Below are 18,430 nucleotides of genomic sequence, written 5' to 3'. Positions count from 1 at the left end.
TATACACTTTCTTATACCCCAAGTCGGTGATGGCTCAAGGTTCGAGCCTTGAACGCTAAATTGTTGATCGAGGTATTCGTCTCGTCATCCTTCTGACCCATAGGCAGGTTTGGCGCCGCCACCGCTCAAGGGTATATAATTCTTCGGTATGGTGAAGGAGGCCGAGTCCCGATTCCCGGTGCCGATAAGCCCTGCCGGCTTACCAACTTGCAAATGCCCTCCAAGCACTGCGTCTACGACTACACCTCGAGTAAAAACCGCAGGTAAGTAAATTAAGAGGGTGTAAAAAAAGTCATCTTTATATTATTATGACAGGTAAGTGTGCTGGTCTCCCAGGAGCCAGGCCTGATCTACGACATATCATATACGGGTAGGTAGGTGAAATGGTGGAAACGGCTATACTAGATTAGTATCAGCCAACTTGCGGCGCTCTTGATAAACTTTACGTACATTGACAAGCGGCCCCTTGACGTTATGCAATACTCCCCTCCTTCGACCTTACTCCTTCTTCGGCAAATTTCTAGAGACCTTCGTCTGTTACTCTACTTATGCTTAGTTTATTCAAAAGTTGCTCTAGGCTATCATCCGGCTCTTCATAGATAAAAATCTTCAGCGATGAAAATAGATGTTTGTTTACAAAGTATGCAATGTGCTTTTCCTTTGCACGACAGGCACGGAACCACCTAGGCACTTGTAGGTTAATAGGGCAAATCCAACGAGTTTTCAATAGTTTAAAACATTATTTATCCAGTCCCCACCAGCAATCTAGATGTTTTCGTTGTATGGGTGTGGCACTTAAAGCAGCGACTGCCGGGACACCTCCATCGCCAAATATATAGCCAACCATATTCTATTTAGAGGACAGGCTATAGAGTCGTCAGGGCTAGCGACGCAAAAACTCGTGGGGATTTCCGAAAACCGAAGCTATCCAGCTGGGGAATAGCTGGCTCAGTTAAGGCATCGCTGAGAAGGTATATAAATTCCTGCGGCCTCTGTCCCTTGCATAAGAATCTTCTTTATAGACTAGTCTAGAGTCAAGATTGCCACCTGCTTGTACTTTCCTTGATCCCGCATTATCTCTTTAAGGTAGCGTAAAAAGATACCACGTAGAAGATGGTTGCCCTCGATATATGGAGAGATTTGTCAGACTAATACTTCAGGAGAAGCCCTACCGGTGGCAGAAAATGCTTCCGGGAGTCAAGTCCATGGAGTCATTCAATTCGTAGTGCATTAAGCGAAATCAACCGCTGCGGATAGGGTTGCAATGGTCGACACGGAATTGGCGCTTAAGGTACCTCCTATCCAACCCGTGACGGGTAGCTCATCACCCACGGACACAGAAAGACGGAGCCGTGGTCATTCCATACTGAACCCTACGGCTAACTTTCAAATTCTTCAGTCCATTCAAGACTTGTCGGTTTTCGAGGGCAAGGCTGTCAAAGGATGATACAAGTAAGAGTGTTCAAGGTTGGGTCTTGTGCGGGGTAATAATGCCTAGGTACTTCGGAGCCAAGAACTTCAGAAGGAAGTTGGGATGTAATATTTCTACTTTATTTTTCCATAGTGACGTATTCTGGATCTGGACAATCCCTACAAGGAGACCGGGCTTCTTTATATTATTTAAGGCCTCTGATCTACGTTTTCTGGCCTAGCATAGGTTGACTGGGCAGTTTCCACCAGTTATTACGATTGCAACCAGCGGGATGCATAGATTGCCAATTTGGATCTAGTAACAAATATGGAGTGAGGTATTATCGAGGTTAGGTACTACCTACATGCATGTAATCCTTGGCTGGAAAGGTTGAACATGGCGGCAAGCCCCGCATTTTGCCCAGGATGCCCAAATTTATTAAGAAGAAACACCTCTTCCTAAATCAAGGGTTCGGCCGACGTCTTCCTTTAGGTTCCACCTGGCTCTCAGAGATACACGCCTGGTATTCTGCTCTACCCCTTACCTAAATTATACCGGTCACCGAGCGTTGGCGCCATGTTAATCAACTTGACCAAGTCACCAATACCGTTGGGCGACGATGAGGAAGACATCAGACGAGATCCAACTATATGCTACACCTGTTGGAATCTCTACGCAGGCTCAATGAATACTGCCTCATTCTCGCCCGTGGTCGTGATGAACTCCAACTCCGGAAGTCTCAACGCAGCCCGGGCCGCCAAGATCATGGACATTGGGCCGGCGCCTGCATGGGCTGGAGGACCGCTTGCCCGCGTCGATTACGCCTCATGGGAGATCTCAGTCACGCTTGCTGATGTTCCCGGCTCCGCAGCCTCGGGCTGTGACTCTTGTCGGCTCCTCCATTTGGCAATTAAAGCCCTATCTGAGGATTCCGTCGACTTCAACAACCGGCTTTTGCGTCTCGAAGTTGTCATCTGCCATGGGAATGTCCTGAGATTGAATTTAAAGCGAGATACCATTGAAATAGAGGCTGACTATGCTATTTTTGATACCGACATCTTTGGTGGTAGCGACATGCCTGACGAAGGCGCGACCTCATACCATGTTGCTTCTTGGGAACTCTATACTCTACCAGGTATATCGGATCCAGGTATTTCGAACTGAAAGCATTATTGCTGACAGGCTTACTCTAGCTACGCCTTGTCCATGGCCTAGTATCGGGAATTTTATGAACGCGGAGTACCCCCGCCGAGATGACCGTGTTGTGGGAGGTTGTGCCAGACACATATCGTCTGATGCCGCCTCGGACACACTCTTCGATCGGATCAGCACGTGGATCCAGTGTTGCAAAAGAGATCATCCCACTTGCGCCGAAGTTGACTCGCTGATAACTGGAAAGCTCCCGAAGCGTGCCCTGTATGTCGGGCCAGCCTCTAATGACGGTATCCGCCTGGTTGAGTACGGCGATTCGGATCATCAAGTGGACGCGCCTTACATTGCACTATCCCATTGCTGGGGCCCTACTCAGCATCTCACTACCGAAAGACACACCCTCGGCGAAAGGAAGAAAAACATTCCCTTTGGCAGCATGTCCCGCAATTTCCAGGACGCCATCATCATCACCCGAAAGCTGGGCGTCCAGTATGTCTGGATAGATTCACTGTGCATTATACAGGGCGACAAACAGGATTGGGAGATTGAGGCGGCTAAGATGGCTTCCATTTATAACAGCGCGTATCTAGTTGTTGCCGCAACAGCATCACCTGATGGTAGTGGTGGATGCCTCTTCGACAGAAAACCCCACATCACCATCAATGGTACGACGTCTACTGGCGCCCTTTTCGAGATCCATGGGAGAGAAACAACTAGCCACGAAATATTTGGATGGGATGTCGACAAAGACCTGCAACGCATATGGGACCCCAGCAACACCCGAGACTTGGTCAACAGGCACCTTGCAGCATATCCACTCATGTCCCGCGCGTGGTGCTTCCAGGAAAGAATGTTGGCAACTCGGATGCTGCACTATACCAAGAACGAAGTTGTGTTTGAGTGCGCTTCATCTATGAGCTGCGAATGTGGAGCCCTTGAAGACCATGAGCAGGATCCTCATCTCCAAGCCCGGCGTACTGTCCTCACGAGGCCAGGGCAAGGACCCGGAACGAAGGTCCCAGCTCCGGGAGATTATCACGCAGAAGATTACGAATCTTGGCGGGACTTTGTGATAGAGTTCTCTTTGAAGAAAATCACATATAGGAGCGACGGTCTCCCAGCATTGGCAGGACTGGCGGCCAAGTGGTATCAAGGGCCTTCAACGGGGAGATATCTGGCAGGGATCTGGGAAAATGACCTTCTTCGTTCCTTGGCCTGGGTTCCTAAGGAAGAGGACCAGGGCCAAAAGCACGAGTACATTGCACCGAGTTGGAGTTGGGTGAGTGCTCAGCGAGGTGTAACTTGGGGTGGAAACATGTTGCGAGAGCGTGAGTATTTTGTCACGATAGACCCTAATCGGACTGAGTGCCGGGCTATCAGTAACATGAATCCGTTTGGCCAAGTGAGCTGGGGTCATATATTCATGACCGGAGAGATGTTGCCTGTCAAAATTTCTAGGATCGACGAACAGCGTTTGACCGTCTACCTAGAGAAGGACGGACACCCCGATACTTCCCTCTTCAAGACTCCAGACTCTATGCACCGCATCCGCAAGTTACAAAGCACACAGTTATACTGCCTTCGCTACTGCAACTTTAGCATCGGCGGCGTGCACTCAGCGGACGAGGACTCGGCTCTGGTGCTGGCCAAGGCAACGCAGGAGGATCTGGATAGGCAGCCTGAGCACATCCGGGCCTTTGGGAATGTCTATGTGCGACTCGGAATCACGACCTACTACCTCACAGAACGTTGGCAGCATGATACAGAGGCGCAAACGGTGGAACTCTATCTAATCTAGTTAAGGAATTATAACTCGTTACCTAAACTAGCGAGTAGTAAATTATAACCTGTGGCGCGTCCTGTAGGCCTCCTGTTCCGCTTCTGGAGACCTACTTGATCGATATCATATTTTCCTACTTCTGTCCTTTCCCCTTGGCCAGAGTCCGGCTCCACCTCCGGGTAATAATAATGAAGGAAACGTGGCTTAGGGCTCGCTTCCTCTGTTATTAAAGCCGCTGCAACCAAGTCGGCCAAAAATGATATTAGATGATGACCTGATCGTATAGAATAGCAAAGACGGATTTATGTTATTTGCGCTGTGGGCCGCCGCTAGAGGCGGGGAGCGACCCAACTCGCTGATCCCCATCACGAATCTTGTTGAAATCCTTGCCTTCATTGAAATTCATTGCAACATCATAGGCTTTTGGTTAAAAAAAATTAAATTAAAACAAACAGAAACCTCGCAAAAGCTCTTCCAGAATAATCGGAGTTGTTTTATATTTGCCCCAGTTCTTCGAGACTATATCACATTTACCTAGGGTGCTTAATTCCCTGTGGATCCCACTGGTCGCCGAAGAAGGCCCCTCTTAGTTGTACTCGGCGATGAAGCATCTGCAGGTTTAGATTTACGCCACTCTTGCCGATTCTTACACTACTCCGTCCGTGTTAATCCCTCCTGACTCGAATTTGCATGTTCCTGCCAGATATCAACATGTCGTGTGATTCCGCGGCTACTCGCGTCACTGTTCTCGATACGTTCGAGTTCTGTTGATTGAGAAAGACCGCTTCTGGTTTTTGGACTGCCGTCGCTCTTCAAATCCCGCTGCTGCGCAGGGTGTTGTGATATTCTGCGGATTCGCCGGTAGAGATGCCGCGTGGTAGGTAGTATGCTAGCTATCATGTAGATGGAGGGTTCGACGAGGGCGTAGATCATAGGCCCCCCTGAGGCATACCAGGTTGGGTCCGAAAAGAGTGGGACGGTGAAGAAGACGGAGAATCGAAGCGCGCATGTTATTATGCCACTATGCCGTATCAACAAATGCCTCTCTTCATCCAGGCAAGACAAGCGGGGGGAGTCGTGCAACTCACAGTGAAGCAGTCAGAAAAGTAAGTATAAGGCCAATCTTTTCTGATGTGGGCATTTGCAGTTTAAGAAGAATCGGCCACGGGAGCAGCAGCATCGCTATATCTGTAACCAGACTCGGAATGCTGTAGCTTTTATAAAAAAGCATTACGTCTCCACAAGTCCCATCGTTAACATCAACCGCCTGAGTCCAGAAGTACCTGAAAGGCCTGCAAATTGAAAACGCTAGGATAAAAGAAATCACTCCCTGAAGAATGATAATTACCCCAATGCCAACGATGATGAGGCGGTAACGCGGGTGTTCGAAGACTTGGTGGTAGAGGAATAGAGCGGCAAGCTTAGCGAACATGACGGCGGGTGTGTAGGTGAATTCAAGGACTTTGGATAGTTGCAGCCAGGTTTGAAAGGTCGTCACAGGGACGGCATCGAAGTGGTGCCCTACACCGCCTATTTTAACCATTACTACCGAGCGTTAGTCTCTATGATTCACTTATTAAAATTCCCCTTCGCGACGTAGCCATCGCAGCTCCATGTCCGGGCTCCTCCTTGTTGCGTCCAAAGAGGGGAAAGACTCACAGATTCCCGCTGCCGCACTGCCCATACAAAACACATAACACAGTGTATTACACACCAACATGGGCGCTCCCACGGCCTTGGGGTTGAAATACCGGCTCACGTAGAACACCAGGAGGAAAAAGGTATCAATTACAATGAAGGCGATGCTGACCCGCTGGTCCAGACCCGGGTCATTCGTCTCGGCGAGATACTCTGGCGAGCCTGCGCTTGAGCCTGCCATGGCGGATAGAATTAGCGTTCGGGAGACGGCCAACGGTTACCCGCAGTGGGTCAGCGGGGCCGGGAGCACTCGTTTTATATCGTGGATGCGGAAGACAATGAATGTTTCCGCGTCGAGTTGCTCATTTCAACAGTCGTAAGATTGCGGCGCAGAGAGCATAAGTTTGGCCAATCATGATCTTCAATTCTTCTTCAAGAAGATCATTCCCGTTTCTAGTAGGTCACTAAATGATTACTAGCTCTATTCGTATGACCCTGTATCGTGTTGGATTGACGGGGTCTCACCATTGTGGAGTTGGGTATGGGGAAATTGGGCTGCTCGTCTATGCTCGTCTACGAGTACGAGTACATGCAAGCATGTACATTTCATCATTGAGCTATGACTAATCAATGCCCAACATGGGTTCTTCCACGCCACCATCATCACGTATGAACCATCTGTTACTTCTTTCTTTCTGACGCTGTTCTTCTCCCGCAAAGTCGAGCAAAAGCACTCTTCTCTCCCTAAAAAACGTCTCCTTGCAAGGGCCTTTGTAGGACCTGCAAAATTGTGTCAATATGGTCAGCCTTCGTAGCTTTACTTCTCTCACATATTTCTCGCAAGTCGCTTTCCTAGGAGGCAATGCGCATCCCAATAAATCCCAGCTTATGGACATTGTTCCAAAACGCGAGGTGCTCTACGTTGGTGGCCAGTACACGAATATCACGGCAAGTTTCGACTCCCACCTCTTTTCACGCATGTCTAAGATTGGAAAGCAGGACAATGCAACCGACTCTACATCAACAGCTATCGTAGGGCAACTTTACGTCGAAAAGCTTTCCCCGAACCCCGCCCCGGGAAACCCACCACTTCCCATCATCTTCATCGCAGGCGCTGCTCAGACCGGCACCAACTTTCTTGATACTCCAGACGGGCGACCAGGATGGGCATCCTATTTCATCTCGAAAGGTCACACAGTCTACCTCTCAGACCAGCCTGCACGCGGCCGCTCCTTCTGGTTTCCTGGGCAGGGAAGCGTCGGGTATATTGGATCTCCTGATTCTGTCTCTGATATCTTCACCGATGTAGCGAGCAACGGCAATCAATGGCCACAGGCGAAGCTTCACACGCAATGGCCTGGCACAGGTCGCATTGGCGACTCAACTTTCGACGCTTTCTACAGGAGCCAGATGCAGTTCCAAACTGACCGCTTCATAAGCGAGGAACAAAATGCGCAGGCATACTCAGCCCTGGTAGACCTCGTAGGCGAGTGCTACATCATCAGTCACTCGCAGGCGGGTGCATACGGTATCTTCAACCAAACACCACAGGACTCGCTGAAGTGATTAACGATTGAGTAGGCTGGAGGGTCGGAGATATGCGCTCAGACCTTGTCAAGGGCATTGTCCAGCTCGAGCCGTCTGGCCCACCGTTCACGCTCCGCCCGCCCTTTGGAAACGATCCAGCTTTCGCTTTCGGCCTCACTGACCTGCCAGTCCAATACGAACCGCCCGCAGGCGCCAATGCAGAAAACATTGAGACAACCATCGAGCCAGCAATCGACGCCGATCACAACGAGTGCATCATGCAAAAACACCCGGCGAAGCAGCTGACGAACTTGGGCAAAATCCCGGAACTTGTTGTTACTGGCGAAGCATCGTTCCATGCACCATACGATTACTGCACCGTCAAGTATCTGAAGCAAGTTGGCGTAGACGTAGAGTATGCAGATCTAGGCAAGGAGGGCATTCATGGCAACGGACACATGTTCTTCATGGAGAAGAATAACCTCGAAATTGCAGACCGCGTATATAAGTGGCTGGAAAAGCACTAATCAGCGTATAATATAACGAATAGTCTAACTTCGTTATCCCATGAGGCCTGCACTTTTAATGTAGGCCACTGACCCCTACCCATGTATCCATACGCTTAATCTATTATCCCCCAGAGGCTCGGGATACCAGGGAAGCCAGAGGGCCTAAACGGAGCAGGGAGCAGGCGGATTCGGGATGCCCCTGAGGTGTTGAATTGCCTCTGTGTTGTAGATATGGGTTCAAAAGTTATAATCTTAGTTACAATAGAGTTAGAGGGATTCATTTCAACGTTAATGATTTCGATTCTTCAAGGTCTAGCCTGCGACTAACATGGACCGGTATATCACTACCCCGTCACAAGAACACATACGCCTTGAAGTTGATTAGTATCGGCGTTGAGATAATGGGAGGGCGGACGAGCTTTTTAACATTCGAGTTACGGGGGGGAAGGGCCAAAGCTCAGACGTACCAAAGGCTAGGCGGCTATCTTTTGGCTGTCACTGTTGGCCAGCTGGAGCGGACGGCCTCTACCTCAATATTCAATACCTGATAAAACATAGTTATGAGCCTAGGAGACGGGGCGGTTTAGCGTTGTTAATGATACATTTTATTTATATGATATAGTGACGGAGACATCCCTGCGCTATACCCAGCATCAAGACACTATATAAGAAGATGCATACTTACCTGAATAGGGTGCTCATTCTTCATTTGGAGTGGGTTATTCGGAGTAGAATACGGAGGGGCTTAACAGTCCGCCTATATAGTATAGATACCTTGCTCCCGATAGGCATATTAAAATGCGCACGATATTAACAGAACGCGATCTAACCACCGTACCCAGACCCTAAAGCCAACCTATTCTCGAAAGAATAGGATAGCTTTATTCATAAGGAACCAACCATTTTATCTAGCTTTCAAATCTGCACGTCGTAATAGGAGCTATCTTCTATCACTCTAACTAAGATAATTCCCTAGCATACCGATATTAGCATTAGCATATCACCATCTTAAATAGCCTGCTTTCATTTATTATATAAGAAGATAAACATTTTATAATATTAGAGCAAGTCTTATTATTTAATAGTGCTTATATATAGGTTACAGATTTACTCTTTCAAAATAATTTATATAAGTCATGCCATTTATCGTTTGACTTAGGCCGGTTTCCTTGCATAAACGTTAGGCCTATTATTTCCATTAGCTAGAAAATAGATGAAGCACTTATAACGAAACGCAATACTTACACGATAGTGTATGGGCGGATCTTTGAATCGCGGCAGGCTTTCCTCATCCTAGCAACAAACAGCTGAATCTCGATATACTCCCAGCCCATGACCTCTTTGAGAAGAAACAGGGCAAACCCTTCCAGGCTCTCATCCATGAAGGCCAAGTTATATTGTCCAACTTCCTTAAGCCTGGGGTCGCTGCTCCACCCACCGCACGGCAGATGAAAGTTCCTCTCGACAATATGTTCGAAGCCGGCCTCCTCCATGAACGCCCGCATGCGCCCGTCCAGGCCAATCCTGGCTGTCTTGCCCAGGCGATCGAAGGCCTCAAAAAAGACGTCGGCCCACTGTTTGAAGATATGGTCTGGGTCGTCACGGACCTCGGGCAGATCGCTTTGCAGGTTGATGTTGAGCTCGAAGTTCTCGAGGTAGCCACCTGGCGCCAGTGACCTGTACGCCTCCCGGTATAGAGCAGTCCAATCATCTATGCAGCCGTAGAGCATGCGGATATGTACAAAGTCGAAACTCCCGGGAGCCCAGGTCCACTCGATCTGGGCATCATCGATGTGAAACTGGCAGTTGGGAGGCACCCAGGCCGGCTGGATGGGGCTGATGTCAAAACCGATTACCTCCGCGGCGGGAAAATCGTCTGCCATATCGATGGCCCAGATGCCGGTGCCGGTACCGACATCAAGGATCCGGCTAGGGTTCTGGATAGGTGCTTCATACAGCCGGTCCCCCAGGAGGCGTGTTATGTAGTGGTGGGCAATGTCCAAGCCATCGTTTTGCCGAGAGTCATTCGGGCCCCAGTATTCCGTCGTCTTGGAGTTCTGGTACGTTCGGCCGTGGAGTTGGCGGTACTCGAATATGCTGTCAGTGAGGGACGCAGTCGAGGATGCAACGCTGTGCTGGTCAGTCTAGATCATTTACCGATTATTGTTGGGGGAAATTACCTGCCTCCGTCTGATATGCCTTCGTCAGAAACTCCTTCATCGAGTTCCTCTTCATTCTATAGACAAGATGTTAGTACCCATTCGGAACTTTATGGGTAGATCCTAGTGCTAGGTCACGCAGTACAAACGGGATTGGCGCGTCAGCATCTGCTTCCTGCTCGGGCGAGGACGAGTGGCGCCGTTGCTCCTGCTGTTGCTGTTGTGCGTCTTTCTGGGACTGTGAGGAGTGGGATGATACGGATTTCGGACTATTGCGCCCAGAGGACATTGCGACTCTCCGATGAATGGCTCACTCGCCTGCCACTATCCCGCAGATGAAGCGTCGCGTGCTAGTACAGTCAATAAACAAGATCTTCTGAGGTTAATATTACCAATTATAAGGGCATGAAAGGGCAAGGAAGATGATGAGAGGCGAGGCACACGGGGTTCGGTCTTAATGGCAAAGTCGATCCGCGCGCCAGCGTGGCGGCGTGGCACGTCACATCGATAGAAATGGCATTCGGCATGGAGCCCTTCCGGCATGATTACTTCCCAGAAGCCTTCTTAGCGGGCGAGAAAATGACCTTGGACGGCAGCAGTGGGCACGGCTGAGTACGCGATCTAGACCAGGGTAACCACTTACAAGGCAATTGCGCCGAATCAGGAGCTTTGGTGTCTTTCAGTTGAAACCTCGTCCAATACCGTGAGAGTTCAACGAGCCGTTCTGCATCTTGCAAGCGAGCTGAGACACAAAAGACAGGGCCTGAAGAAAAAGCAAATACAGGGAATACTACGACTACTTGAATAACCACCCACCGCTTTGCCGACCAAGGTGCTCGTACGATGACCACTAGCACCAAGTTATTACCAACCACCGACACCAACCAACGCCCGGCCACCACCCACCACAGTGGCACAAGCTGCTCGTAACCTTACCTCATACGAATATGACACGAGTTCTCCGAGACAAGCAAAAACTTGAGCAGTCACTCTCTGGGCACGACTCACTGCCCCCGCTCCGTCACCTGCACCCACATGTCCGAGATGAAGAACAGTCCGAGAACATTCTGCTCCTCCCACGGCCGTGCAGGATTCATCAGCGCAAGATCAAAGTTTCGCAGGAGCTGCCAACATGTAAGCCCTTGACTCCTGAAGAGTCTGATAGTGGGGGACGGCTTACCTCAAACAGTGTTTTTCCTATCTCGATCTCGGCTACGGTCTTTCCCAGGCACATGAACCGTCCATACCCGAAGATGAGGTTATTTGTCCGTACCATGGCCGCCAGCTTCTCCCCCTCAGCCTCGAGCCACCTCTCGGGCCGGAAGGCCTTGGCATCCTTGCCATATGTCTCACTCTGTTGGATCGCGTTGGCCGAATAGCCAATGCAAACACCAGGCGGCAGGAACACAGTCTCCCCATCTACCGAGACCGTGTCACCGGCAGGCGGCACATCGCGTGGGAAGATGTTCGTCACGGGTGGCCGCACTCGCATCGACTCACGGATAACAGCCTGCAGGTACGGCAGCTGCCTGGCCTGGGCCGCCGAGATGAGGCCCTCGCCAGCGCGGGGAGCTTTGCCTTCACGCACGGCATCGTCAATCTCTCGCTGTAACTTGTTGTAGACACGCGCGTTGGTCATAGTATGAAGCAGAAGTCCCCGAAGTGCGCTGGCCGTCGTATCGGAGCCGGCAACAATTTGCTCCAGCGCCTCCGTCTTCAGGTCGTCCCCGGTTACACCGTGCCGAACGAAGGATGCCAGCATATCAGACCGTTGATCCGTATCCCGGGTCATGCGCTCGTCCACACAGCGGAAGCATGCAGCCATCATCCTCCCCAAGCCCTTCTTGTCCTTGGGCGAGGGCGCGATGAAGGGCCCGACCACAGGTGCCTGCGACAACCAACCGATCCCTATGGCCGTGGCCACTTTGGCTATGACCAGCCCCTCCTCGGTCGATTTGAGGTATTCGTCCACGTCCGAGTCGGTGCGAAGCATTCCAAACGGCTTTCCCAGACCGACAGAGCTAATGACATCAATGGTAAAGTACTGTACCTTCTTAGCCAGGTCCATGGGCACAGTGTAGCTATGCGACGAGACATATTTGGCCCGGATGAGATCTAGTAACTCGGCAAGACGCTCGTCGATAGCCGGCTCGAGCTCCAGGTTCTCTTTTCCGGAGTACTGTTGCATGTACATCAGCAGGTCGTTCCCCGCGGGATTAAGGCCCAACGCTCAGTTACCCCAGGAGCCATCTGCTTCCTCCGTTGGTCATGTTTGTCATTATCAGTCTGGCTGACGACATGATCCCGCTGATGTTCAAACCGAAAGGAGCGGTAGTACCAGTCGGAGCGTTTATAGCCAGGATGCTTGTTCATATGGGCCCAAAGCTCGGCAGACGACGTAATGAGCAATCCTGGAGCTATACGTGCAATTGGCCCTAGTTCCAGACAGTTGGATTTTACGCGTCCGTAAACGAAGTGAGTTGAATGGGCCTACATACCATACTTCGTGCTAATCTCCGTGTACCAGTCATGGCAGCTGGGTCCTAGAAGAGCCTTGCTATGCGGAAAATGCGACCAATTGGTCAGCCAGGGGCCTTTAAATTTGATGGTCCTCGAGGAGACGATAATTCTATCAATAAAAAATAGGCAGAGCAGGGCACTAAGGATAAACCAGGCATATCGGGGGATATAACTCAGGATCTCCATGACGGCCTCGACTTGAGTAAAGGAGGGGTTGATAATAAAACAAGAGAGCGGGGAAATAATCTCATCTTTGGAGTTTTTAAAGTTTGGTCTGCTACGGCACGTCCTTTGTATTTTCTTTTTCTGCCGGTGCACACTTCATGCGCGCATCTCCTCTGATCGGCGATCGCTCCCACAAAGTACGCCCAGACATACTTTAATCGAGACATTACAAAACAGCCAGGAATGTACGTAGCAGTGCATGACATTATGCTACTCTAGGAAGAGGGGTCCATGAAACATTAGGCTTCGTTGCATCGCCACCACCTGTCCATAAATGGCGACCTTACCAATATACCGCATTGACTACACCATCTGCTGAAAATAATCCTCGCAGCTATATCGTAGTTAAAGGCCTCACTGGTGGGCTGTGGTAACCAGGGCCTTATACTCAGCGGCAGGCGGTATATACCTAGAAAACCCAAGCATCACATATCGCGGCTCCTTATAGCAAATTATTCGTACTTCCTCTCGTAGTAAATTATAGCTAATAATAAGGTTTAATATACATTTCTCTTAATTAATCTCAGCTTCAATAATACTCTCTACAGCCATCGGATGCCTAGAGATACTTGTGACTTTAAACCCCCCTTGTTTTAGAAGCACTCTCCACGCCTCCTCCGTCCTTTCCAGTCCGCTAGTGCAGCTCATCAAGGCTAGATCCAGAGTTGTCATCAAGTGCGTAGCGCCTTGGGCAGGCAGCATAACTTCATATATCAGCAGCTTCGAGTAACCCGGCATCATAACCTTCTTCACCTCGGCACACATGCGCGCCACGTCAGTATTGGGCCAGTCGTGCAGCACAGCGTGGAAGAAGTAGGCGCGTGCCCCAGTGATGGGCTGCGGCTGGAAAAAGTCGTGGGCCATCTTGCGAATTCGGCTGTCTAGCTTCTCTTTGCTATGAGTGGTGACCACTTCAGGCAGATCTTGGACAACGAGGACGTTGGCAGGGAGGTTGGGATAGCGGTCCAGCAAACGCTGGGCATCGAGACCTTGCGCTCCTCCAACGTCGACAAAAAGGGGCTTAGTCAAGTCAGCCCCTGCCACCAGGGGTTGAGTATCGTAGACGTCCGTCCAGACCATTTTATATTGAGTCAGCGCTGTCATAACACCCTGGAACGAGTCTCCCGCTTCAGGATTATCTTTGACGTGGCTAAAGAAGTCCCGCCCGAAGACATCGCGATAGTTATCCAAGAAGGGGATATCAAGTGGCTCTTTGTAGCCATACTTAGCTAGGAAGCCCGCGAGGTTCCGGCCGCAGGGAATGGAATGATCCAAACTGCATTGGAAGTCAGTCACTACCAGTCGCTTTGAGTCCTGTCGTCCCAGTCTGGCCAATTGCTAGCCTTGCACATACCCAGCTTTGATTACTTCGCCAGCATGGGTCTCTTTGGCACCCATGGCCAAGGACGCGGGCGTGGGCTGCCACGTATCAACGCCCACCTCATGGATGAAGTAAAGTGCTGCAATGTGCCTGAGAAAGCGACGCAGCAAGTTCGGTTCGCAGGTTGTATCAGCCCAGCTTAGAAGCACTTCAAGCGTCCGTGCCACGCCTGGAGTTTCTCTATCGGCGTCGGTCCATTTCTTCCAGATACCAAGGTCTTGAAGCAGCTGAAGCCCGGCAACAAGGCCAGGGCTCTCAAATGCGATGGCCCAACCTTGCTCAAACGGTGTCTCAAGGCGGGCGATAAGGCGACGAGCTGCTTCTTTGGCAGCAAAGCGGTCAGCCGGTGTCGTGAATTGGCTCGGCTGAATTGCGTCGAGGAAGGAAACGATTTCCGGCGCCATCGTGTCGGGTCTGGTACCTTGCTGTCGTTAACTCCGACCCTGCTGATTCGTCAAAGTATGAGTCGGTGGATAGAGGTGGGATAGATAAGTGGCAAACAGCGGATGGGTAAGTGATCATAAACTAGACAGGAGGCCCAGGGCTGCGTGCTCACTGCCTATGGGACTTATCTCTAAGTACTGCGCAAACTGATGGAATTTGTAAAAATTAATCTGGCGGGGTTATGGAAGTCTGGGCTCCTGCCGTTGTATGAGGAGTACGGAAACGAAGTAGGTACTATTACCGAGTGTCGGGGAATTAATAAATGGCACGCGGGGATAGCTTGGTTTACATAAATTCCTAACGGCTCGAGATCCCATTGGGTCTAAAGACTGGGGTCCATGGAAAGTACCCTGTCTCGTCGCCGAACAGGTTACCTCAAAGGCTCAAACGCCGTTACATCAGTCAAGGTCCCGCGATCATCTTGAGACTTTTTTTCTTTCTTGAATATAAATGGAGGTATTAGCAGTTCTCATTAAATAGTATAGTTTAAGTTCTCTAGAATATAAATTAGTTGGGAGTACTTTATTCGCAAGGAAGATGTTTCTATGAAGGGAACCAGGCCCACCGCGTAAGAATACTGAGCAAGCCGGTGACCCACCAGCAATCGGTCGTCAGACCACGCCTGTCAAATCCTTGTCAGCTACCGTGATGAGACGTCTCCGACGCAGACAGGTGATGCATCACGGAGTGCATTGTGCCTCGTTAAGCACTAACAGTTTATAAGATTCCGCGTGGACTCTAGGCAGTCGACTGTTATGCTCGATGGTTTTGGAAATCCCCGAACAGTAGGTGAGTCTCCCCAGCATATATATATATATATTATATCAGAAAGCATCCGAATAAGTCAACGACTAATAAGGATCAACTCTCGCTAATACCACAATTGTACTAGGGTCGCGGGTACTTGAAATTATGATGTCCCTAGCTATCATTGAAAGCCGTGTCGAATACACCGCTGGCTCCCTTAATTCTCGTCCTCCGCTGGCTAGTTCGGTACTTGACAGCAGCCACTCCTGGCCGCGGCTGGCGCTGGGATGACTGGTACACTGTTTCGGTCTTCAATTGGCATACCGCTTTGTTTGCTATGGTCAAATATCGCCGTTATGGGCGCTCCTCTCGGCTTCACACAGGAGCAGCGCAATGCTTTGACGCCAGAGATAGCCATGCAGCTTCAGAATGGTGCCAAGGGCATGTACGCATCTTTCTTTATCCTCGTCGCCTTTATCTAGAGCGCAAAGACCGTTTTAGTAGCCTTTTTCCTACGGCTAGCGTGGGTTGTTTTCCCCCTTTGATCCCTTTGATCCCAGAGTGTTTTAAGACTGATCTGAAAGCAGACGCCAAACGAATATTTACCGTTATGTCTAGATTGTTGCCAGTGTCTTGGTCGGATGTTTTCTAGCCGGTGGCCTAACCACCGTTCTTCACGATCTTCCTATCGGAAGGAATTGGCAAATCCTCCAAGACCCGGGCTTCGAGTGCTCAGCTGGCGTCACCCAGAATATTGTCATCGCCGCTACGAACTTCCTTGTCGACCTTATGCTTATCGTCGTTCCTATGTATATCCTAATGGATGTTCAAATGGTACTATGGCGGAAGGTGGGCATAGCATTCCTCCTGTCATTAGGAGCCTCTGTTATGGCTGTGGCAATAGCAAGATTCATACTCTCCATCGACAACGGCCTGGCGTAGCCCAGTCGTCTATCTAAGTCTTCCGTGAGGCCCTTGTTGCTATCATTTCCATCAATACACCCTTTATACCAGCTCTTGTCTGCCAAGGACGTGGAGGTTATCGAGGAGTAGGGCTACAGGGTCTTCCAACCCCCACAGCAAGCCTTCCTCGGCCTCCCATAACTTTCCACTGACAATCGGAAGCTCGCAGAGTAAGCCGAAAAGGCTCCAGTGGTACAGGATGACGGATTTTGACACTAGCAGTAAGGGGAGCACAAGCAACTTAGTATAAGTATCAGAACCGGGTTTGCGAGGAGAGTATAGAGGTGGAGCGAGGTATAATAGCAGCGATAGGGTTATCTCATATTTAGAGGGCATATAATGACTGTATTGATCTCTGAAGAGCCTAAGACTCTGATACGAGAGTGATACGAGAGATACCTCTTATAAGTCCTATGGCACGTAAACCATGGCACGTGAACCTTTTTAATCTGTTACGCGTGACCTTCCTGCCTCGTACGTAGATCGCTTCCAGAAAGAATAACCTTACAGGACTAGATATTATATATATATATATATATATATATAATATAAACATTAATTATACAAATAATTAATCTTCTCTAGAGTAAGGCGTTTGTAGAGGACATCGTAAAATACTTGCAGTATTAGGTCATAGGCCAGCGCTGGGCAATAGATTTATTATATGTTTTCTTAAATAAGGAGTTTAGTGATCAGCTTGCCCTGGTTGCCTCCACTAAACAGTCGCATCCAGACCTCCGGTTGCTCTTCGATACGAGCCTCTACGATTGTCTCGGCATCCTGCAGCACTATCCTACCATCTGCGATGGCGCCAATTAGCTCACCTAGAATTGCCGGCACCTTGTCCATATAGTCCAACATGATGAAGCCCCGGATGCCGATCCTGCAAGAGATGACCTCGAACCAGTTCTTGAGAGCCATGGGTTGGTCCGAGTTGTACGTGCTGACGGCACCGCACACGGCGATCTGGCCGCCCTTCTTCATGCGTGTCAGCATAAGATCGAGGATCTCGCCGCCGGCATTGTCAAAGTACACATCGACCTCGTCGGGGGTGGCGGCCTTGAGATCCTCGGCAAAGGTCGGGCTCTTGTAGTTGAGACACTCGTGTGCGCCAAGCTTGTTCTTGACCCAAGCACACTTCTCGTCAGACCCCGCGATTCCAATGACGCGCTTGGCACCGATCAGCTTCGCGGCGATCTGGATGGCCATGTTGCCCGTGGCACCGGCGGCAGCCGAGATGACGATGGTGTGCTCGGGCTTCGTCTCGGCGGCAAAATAAAGGCCGGAGTAGGCTGCCAGGCCAGACGCTCCGAGAGCGCCGAGGAAATGAGTCGCCGACAGGTTGGCGGGAAGGGCACTCAGGGGCTGCGACTGAGCAGCATCCAGGACGACGTACTCGCTCCAGGTGCCGAGATGGAAATCGACGACCTGGTCGCCGGCCTTGAACTTGTCTGAAGTCGACTCGACGACCTCGGCGATGACGCCAGACCTCATGGGAGATCCTACGGGGACCGTGGGCACATACATGCGCTCGGGTGCGACGGTCGTCTCAATGAAGTTGCGAAGTCCAGTGTCGTTGGAAAAGTAGAGCACTTTGCAGAGGATCTGCCCATCCTTGAGAGCGGGCAGGGCGGCCTCCTGGAGCTTGAAGGTGGCATTGTCGCCAGACAGGAGGGGTGCGGCGGTGGGCTTGCTAGCCAGCACCCACTGCTTGGTTGTTGAGGGCATTGGGGATGTCATTTCTATTGTCGCCTCTGTAATTTTGATGTCGGCCCCGATTGGATATGGCCCGTTCCACAGAGAAATTCGATGAAGCTAGAAGAACGCTCAAAACCAGGACTGGGATACGGTGGTGGGACGGGGTAGATAATATATGAGGCCCAACTGGGCTGCCTTGGATCCTCGTTCATGTTCACGAGCGGAGAACTGCCATGGTGCGTGCATTGTTAGACCATTGCCGAGATGCCAAGCCTT

General features: G+C 50.4%; 6 protein-coding genes across 6 annotated transcripts; 2 read left to right on the top strand and 4 right to left on the bottom strand.

Annotated features, from left to right (window-relative positions):
* Positions 1–3,947: 3,947 nt before the first annotated feature.
* On the top strand, positions 3,948–4,361 carry ACO1O0_005828 (uncharacterized protein; the record flags this gene model as incomplete). The annotated part of the gene is made up of 2 exons (XM_083195235.1): positions 3,948–3,955; positions 4,022–4,361. 2 exons carry the CDS (start codon positions 3,948–3,950, stop codon positions 4,359–4,361), a joined length of 348 nt encoding a protein of 115 aa, XP_083050148.1.
* Positions 4,362–6,620: 2,259 nt separating this feature from the next.
* Positions 6,621–8,035, top strand: ACO1O0_005827 (alpha/beta hydrolase; the record flags this gene model as incomplete). Its single annotated transcript, XM_083195234.1, has 3 exons — positions 6,621–6,624; positions 6,838–7,509; positions 7,563–8,035. The coding sequence occupies 3 exons, from the start codon at positions 6,621–6,623 to the stop codon at positions 8,033–8,035; spliced, it is 1,149 nt and encodes a 382-aa protein (XP_083050147.1).
* Positions 8,036–9,258: 1,223 nt separating this feature from the next.
* ACO1O0_005826 (class I SAM-dependent methyltransferase) lies at positions 9,259–10,465 on the bottom strand (the record flags this gene model as incomplete). Its single annotated transcript, XM_083195233.1, has 2 exons — positions 9,259–10,114; positions 10,326–10,465. The coding sequence occupies 2 exons, from the start codon at positions 10,463–10,465 to the stop codon at positions 9,259–9,261; spliced, it is 996 nt and encodes a 331-aa protein (XP_083050146.1).
* A 715-nt stretch (positions 10,466–11,180) lies between these two features.
* On the bottom strand, positions 11,181–12,707 carry ACO1O0_005825 (cytochrome P450; the record flags this gene model as incomplete). The annotated part of the gene is made up of 4 exons (XM_083195232.1): positions 11,181–11,300; positions 11,357–12,355; positions 12,415–12,587; positions 12,701–12,707. The coding sequence occupies 4 exons, from the start codon at positions 12,705–12,707 to the stop codon at positions 11,181–11,183; spliced, it is 1,299 nt and encodes a 432-aa protein (XP_083050145.1).
* A 727-nt stretch (positions 12,708–13,434) lies between these two features.
* ACO1O0_005824 (O-methyltransferase-domain-containing protein) lies at positions 13,435–14,319 on the bottom strand (the record flags this gene model as incomplete). The annotated part of the gene is made up of 2 exons (XM_083195231.1): positions 13,435–14,197; positions 14,276–14,319. 2 exons carry the CDS (start codon positions 14,317–14,319, stop codon positions 13,435–13,437), a joined length of 807 nt encoding a protein of 268 aa, XP_083050144.1.
* A 2,809-nt stretch (positions 14,320–17,128) lies between these two features.
* Positions 17,129–18,184, bottom strand: QOR1 (MDR family NADP-dependent oxidoreductase; the record flags this gene model as incomplete). Its single annotated transcript, XM_083195230.1, has 2 exons — positions 17,129–17,945; positions 17,982–18,184. 2 exons carry the CDS (start codon positions 18,182–18,184, stop codon positions 17,129–17,131), a joined length of 1,020 nt encoding a protein of 339 aa, XP_083050143.1.
* Between the last annotated feature and the right edge of the window lie 246 nt (positions 18,185–18,430).

Source organism: Amphichorda felina, assembly GCF_050947745.1.
Source record: "Amphichorda felina strain 45539 chromosome Unknown scaffold_5, whole genome shotgun sequence".
NCBI classification, from domain to species: Eukaryota; Fungi; Ascomycota; class Sordariomycetes; order Hypocreales; family Bionectriaceae; genus Amphichorda; species Amphichorda felina.
Note: the sequence above shows the minus strand (reverse complement) of the source record. Positions and strands in the feature narration are given on the sequence as shown.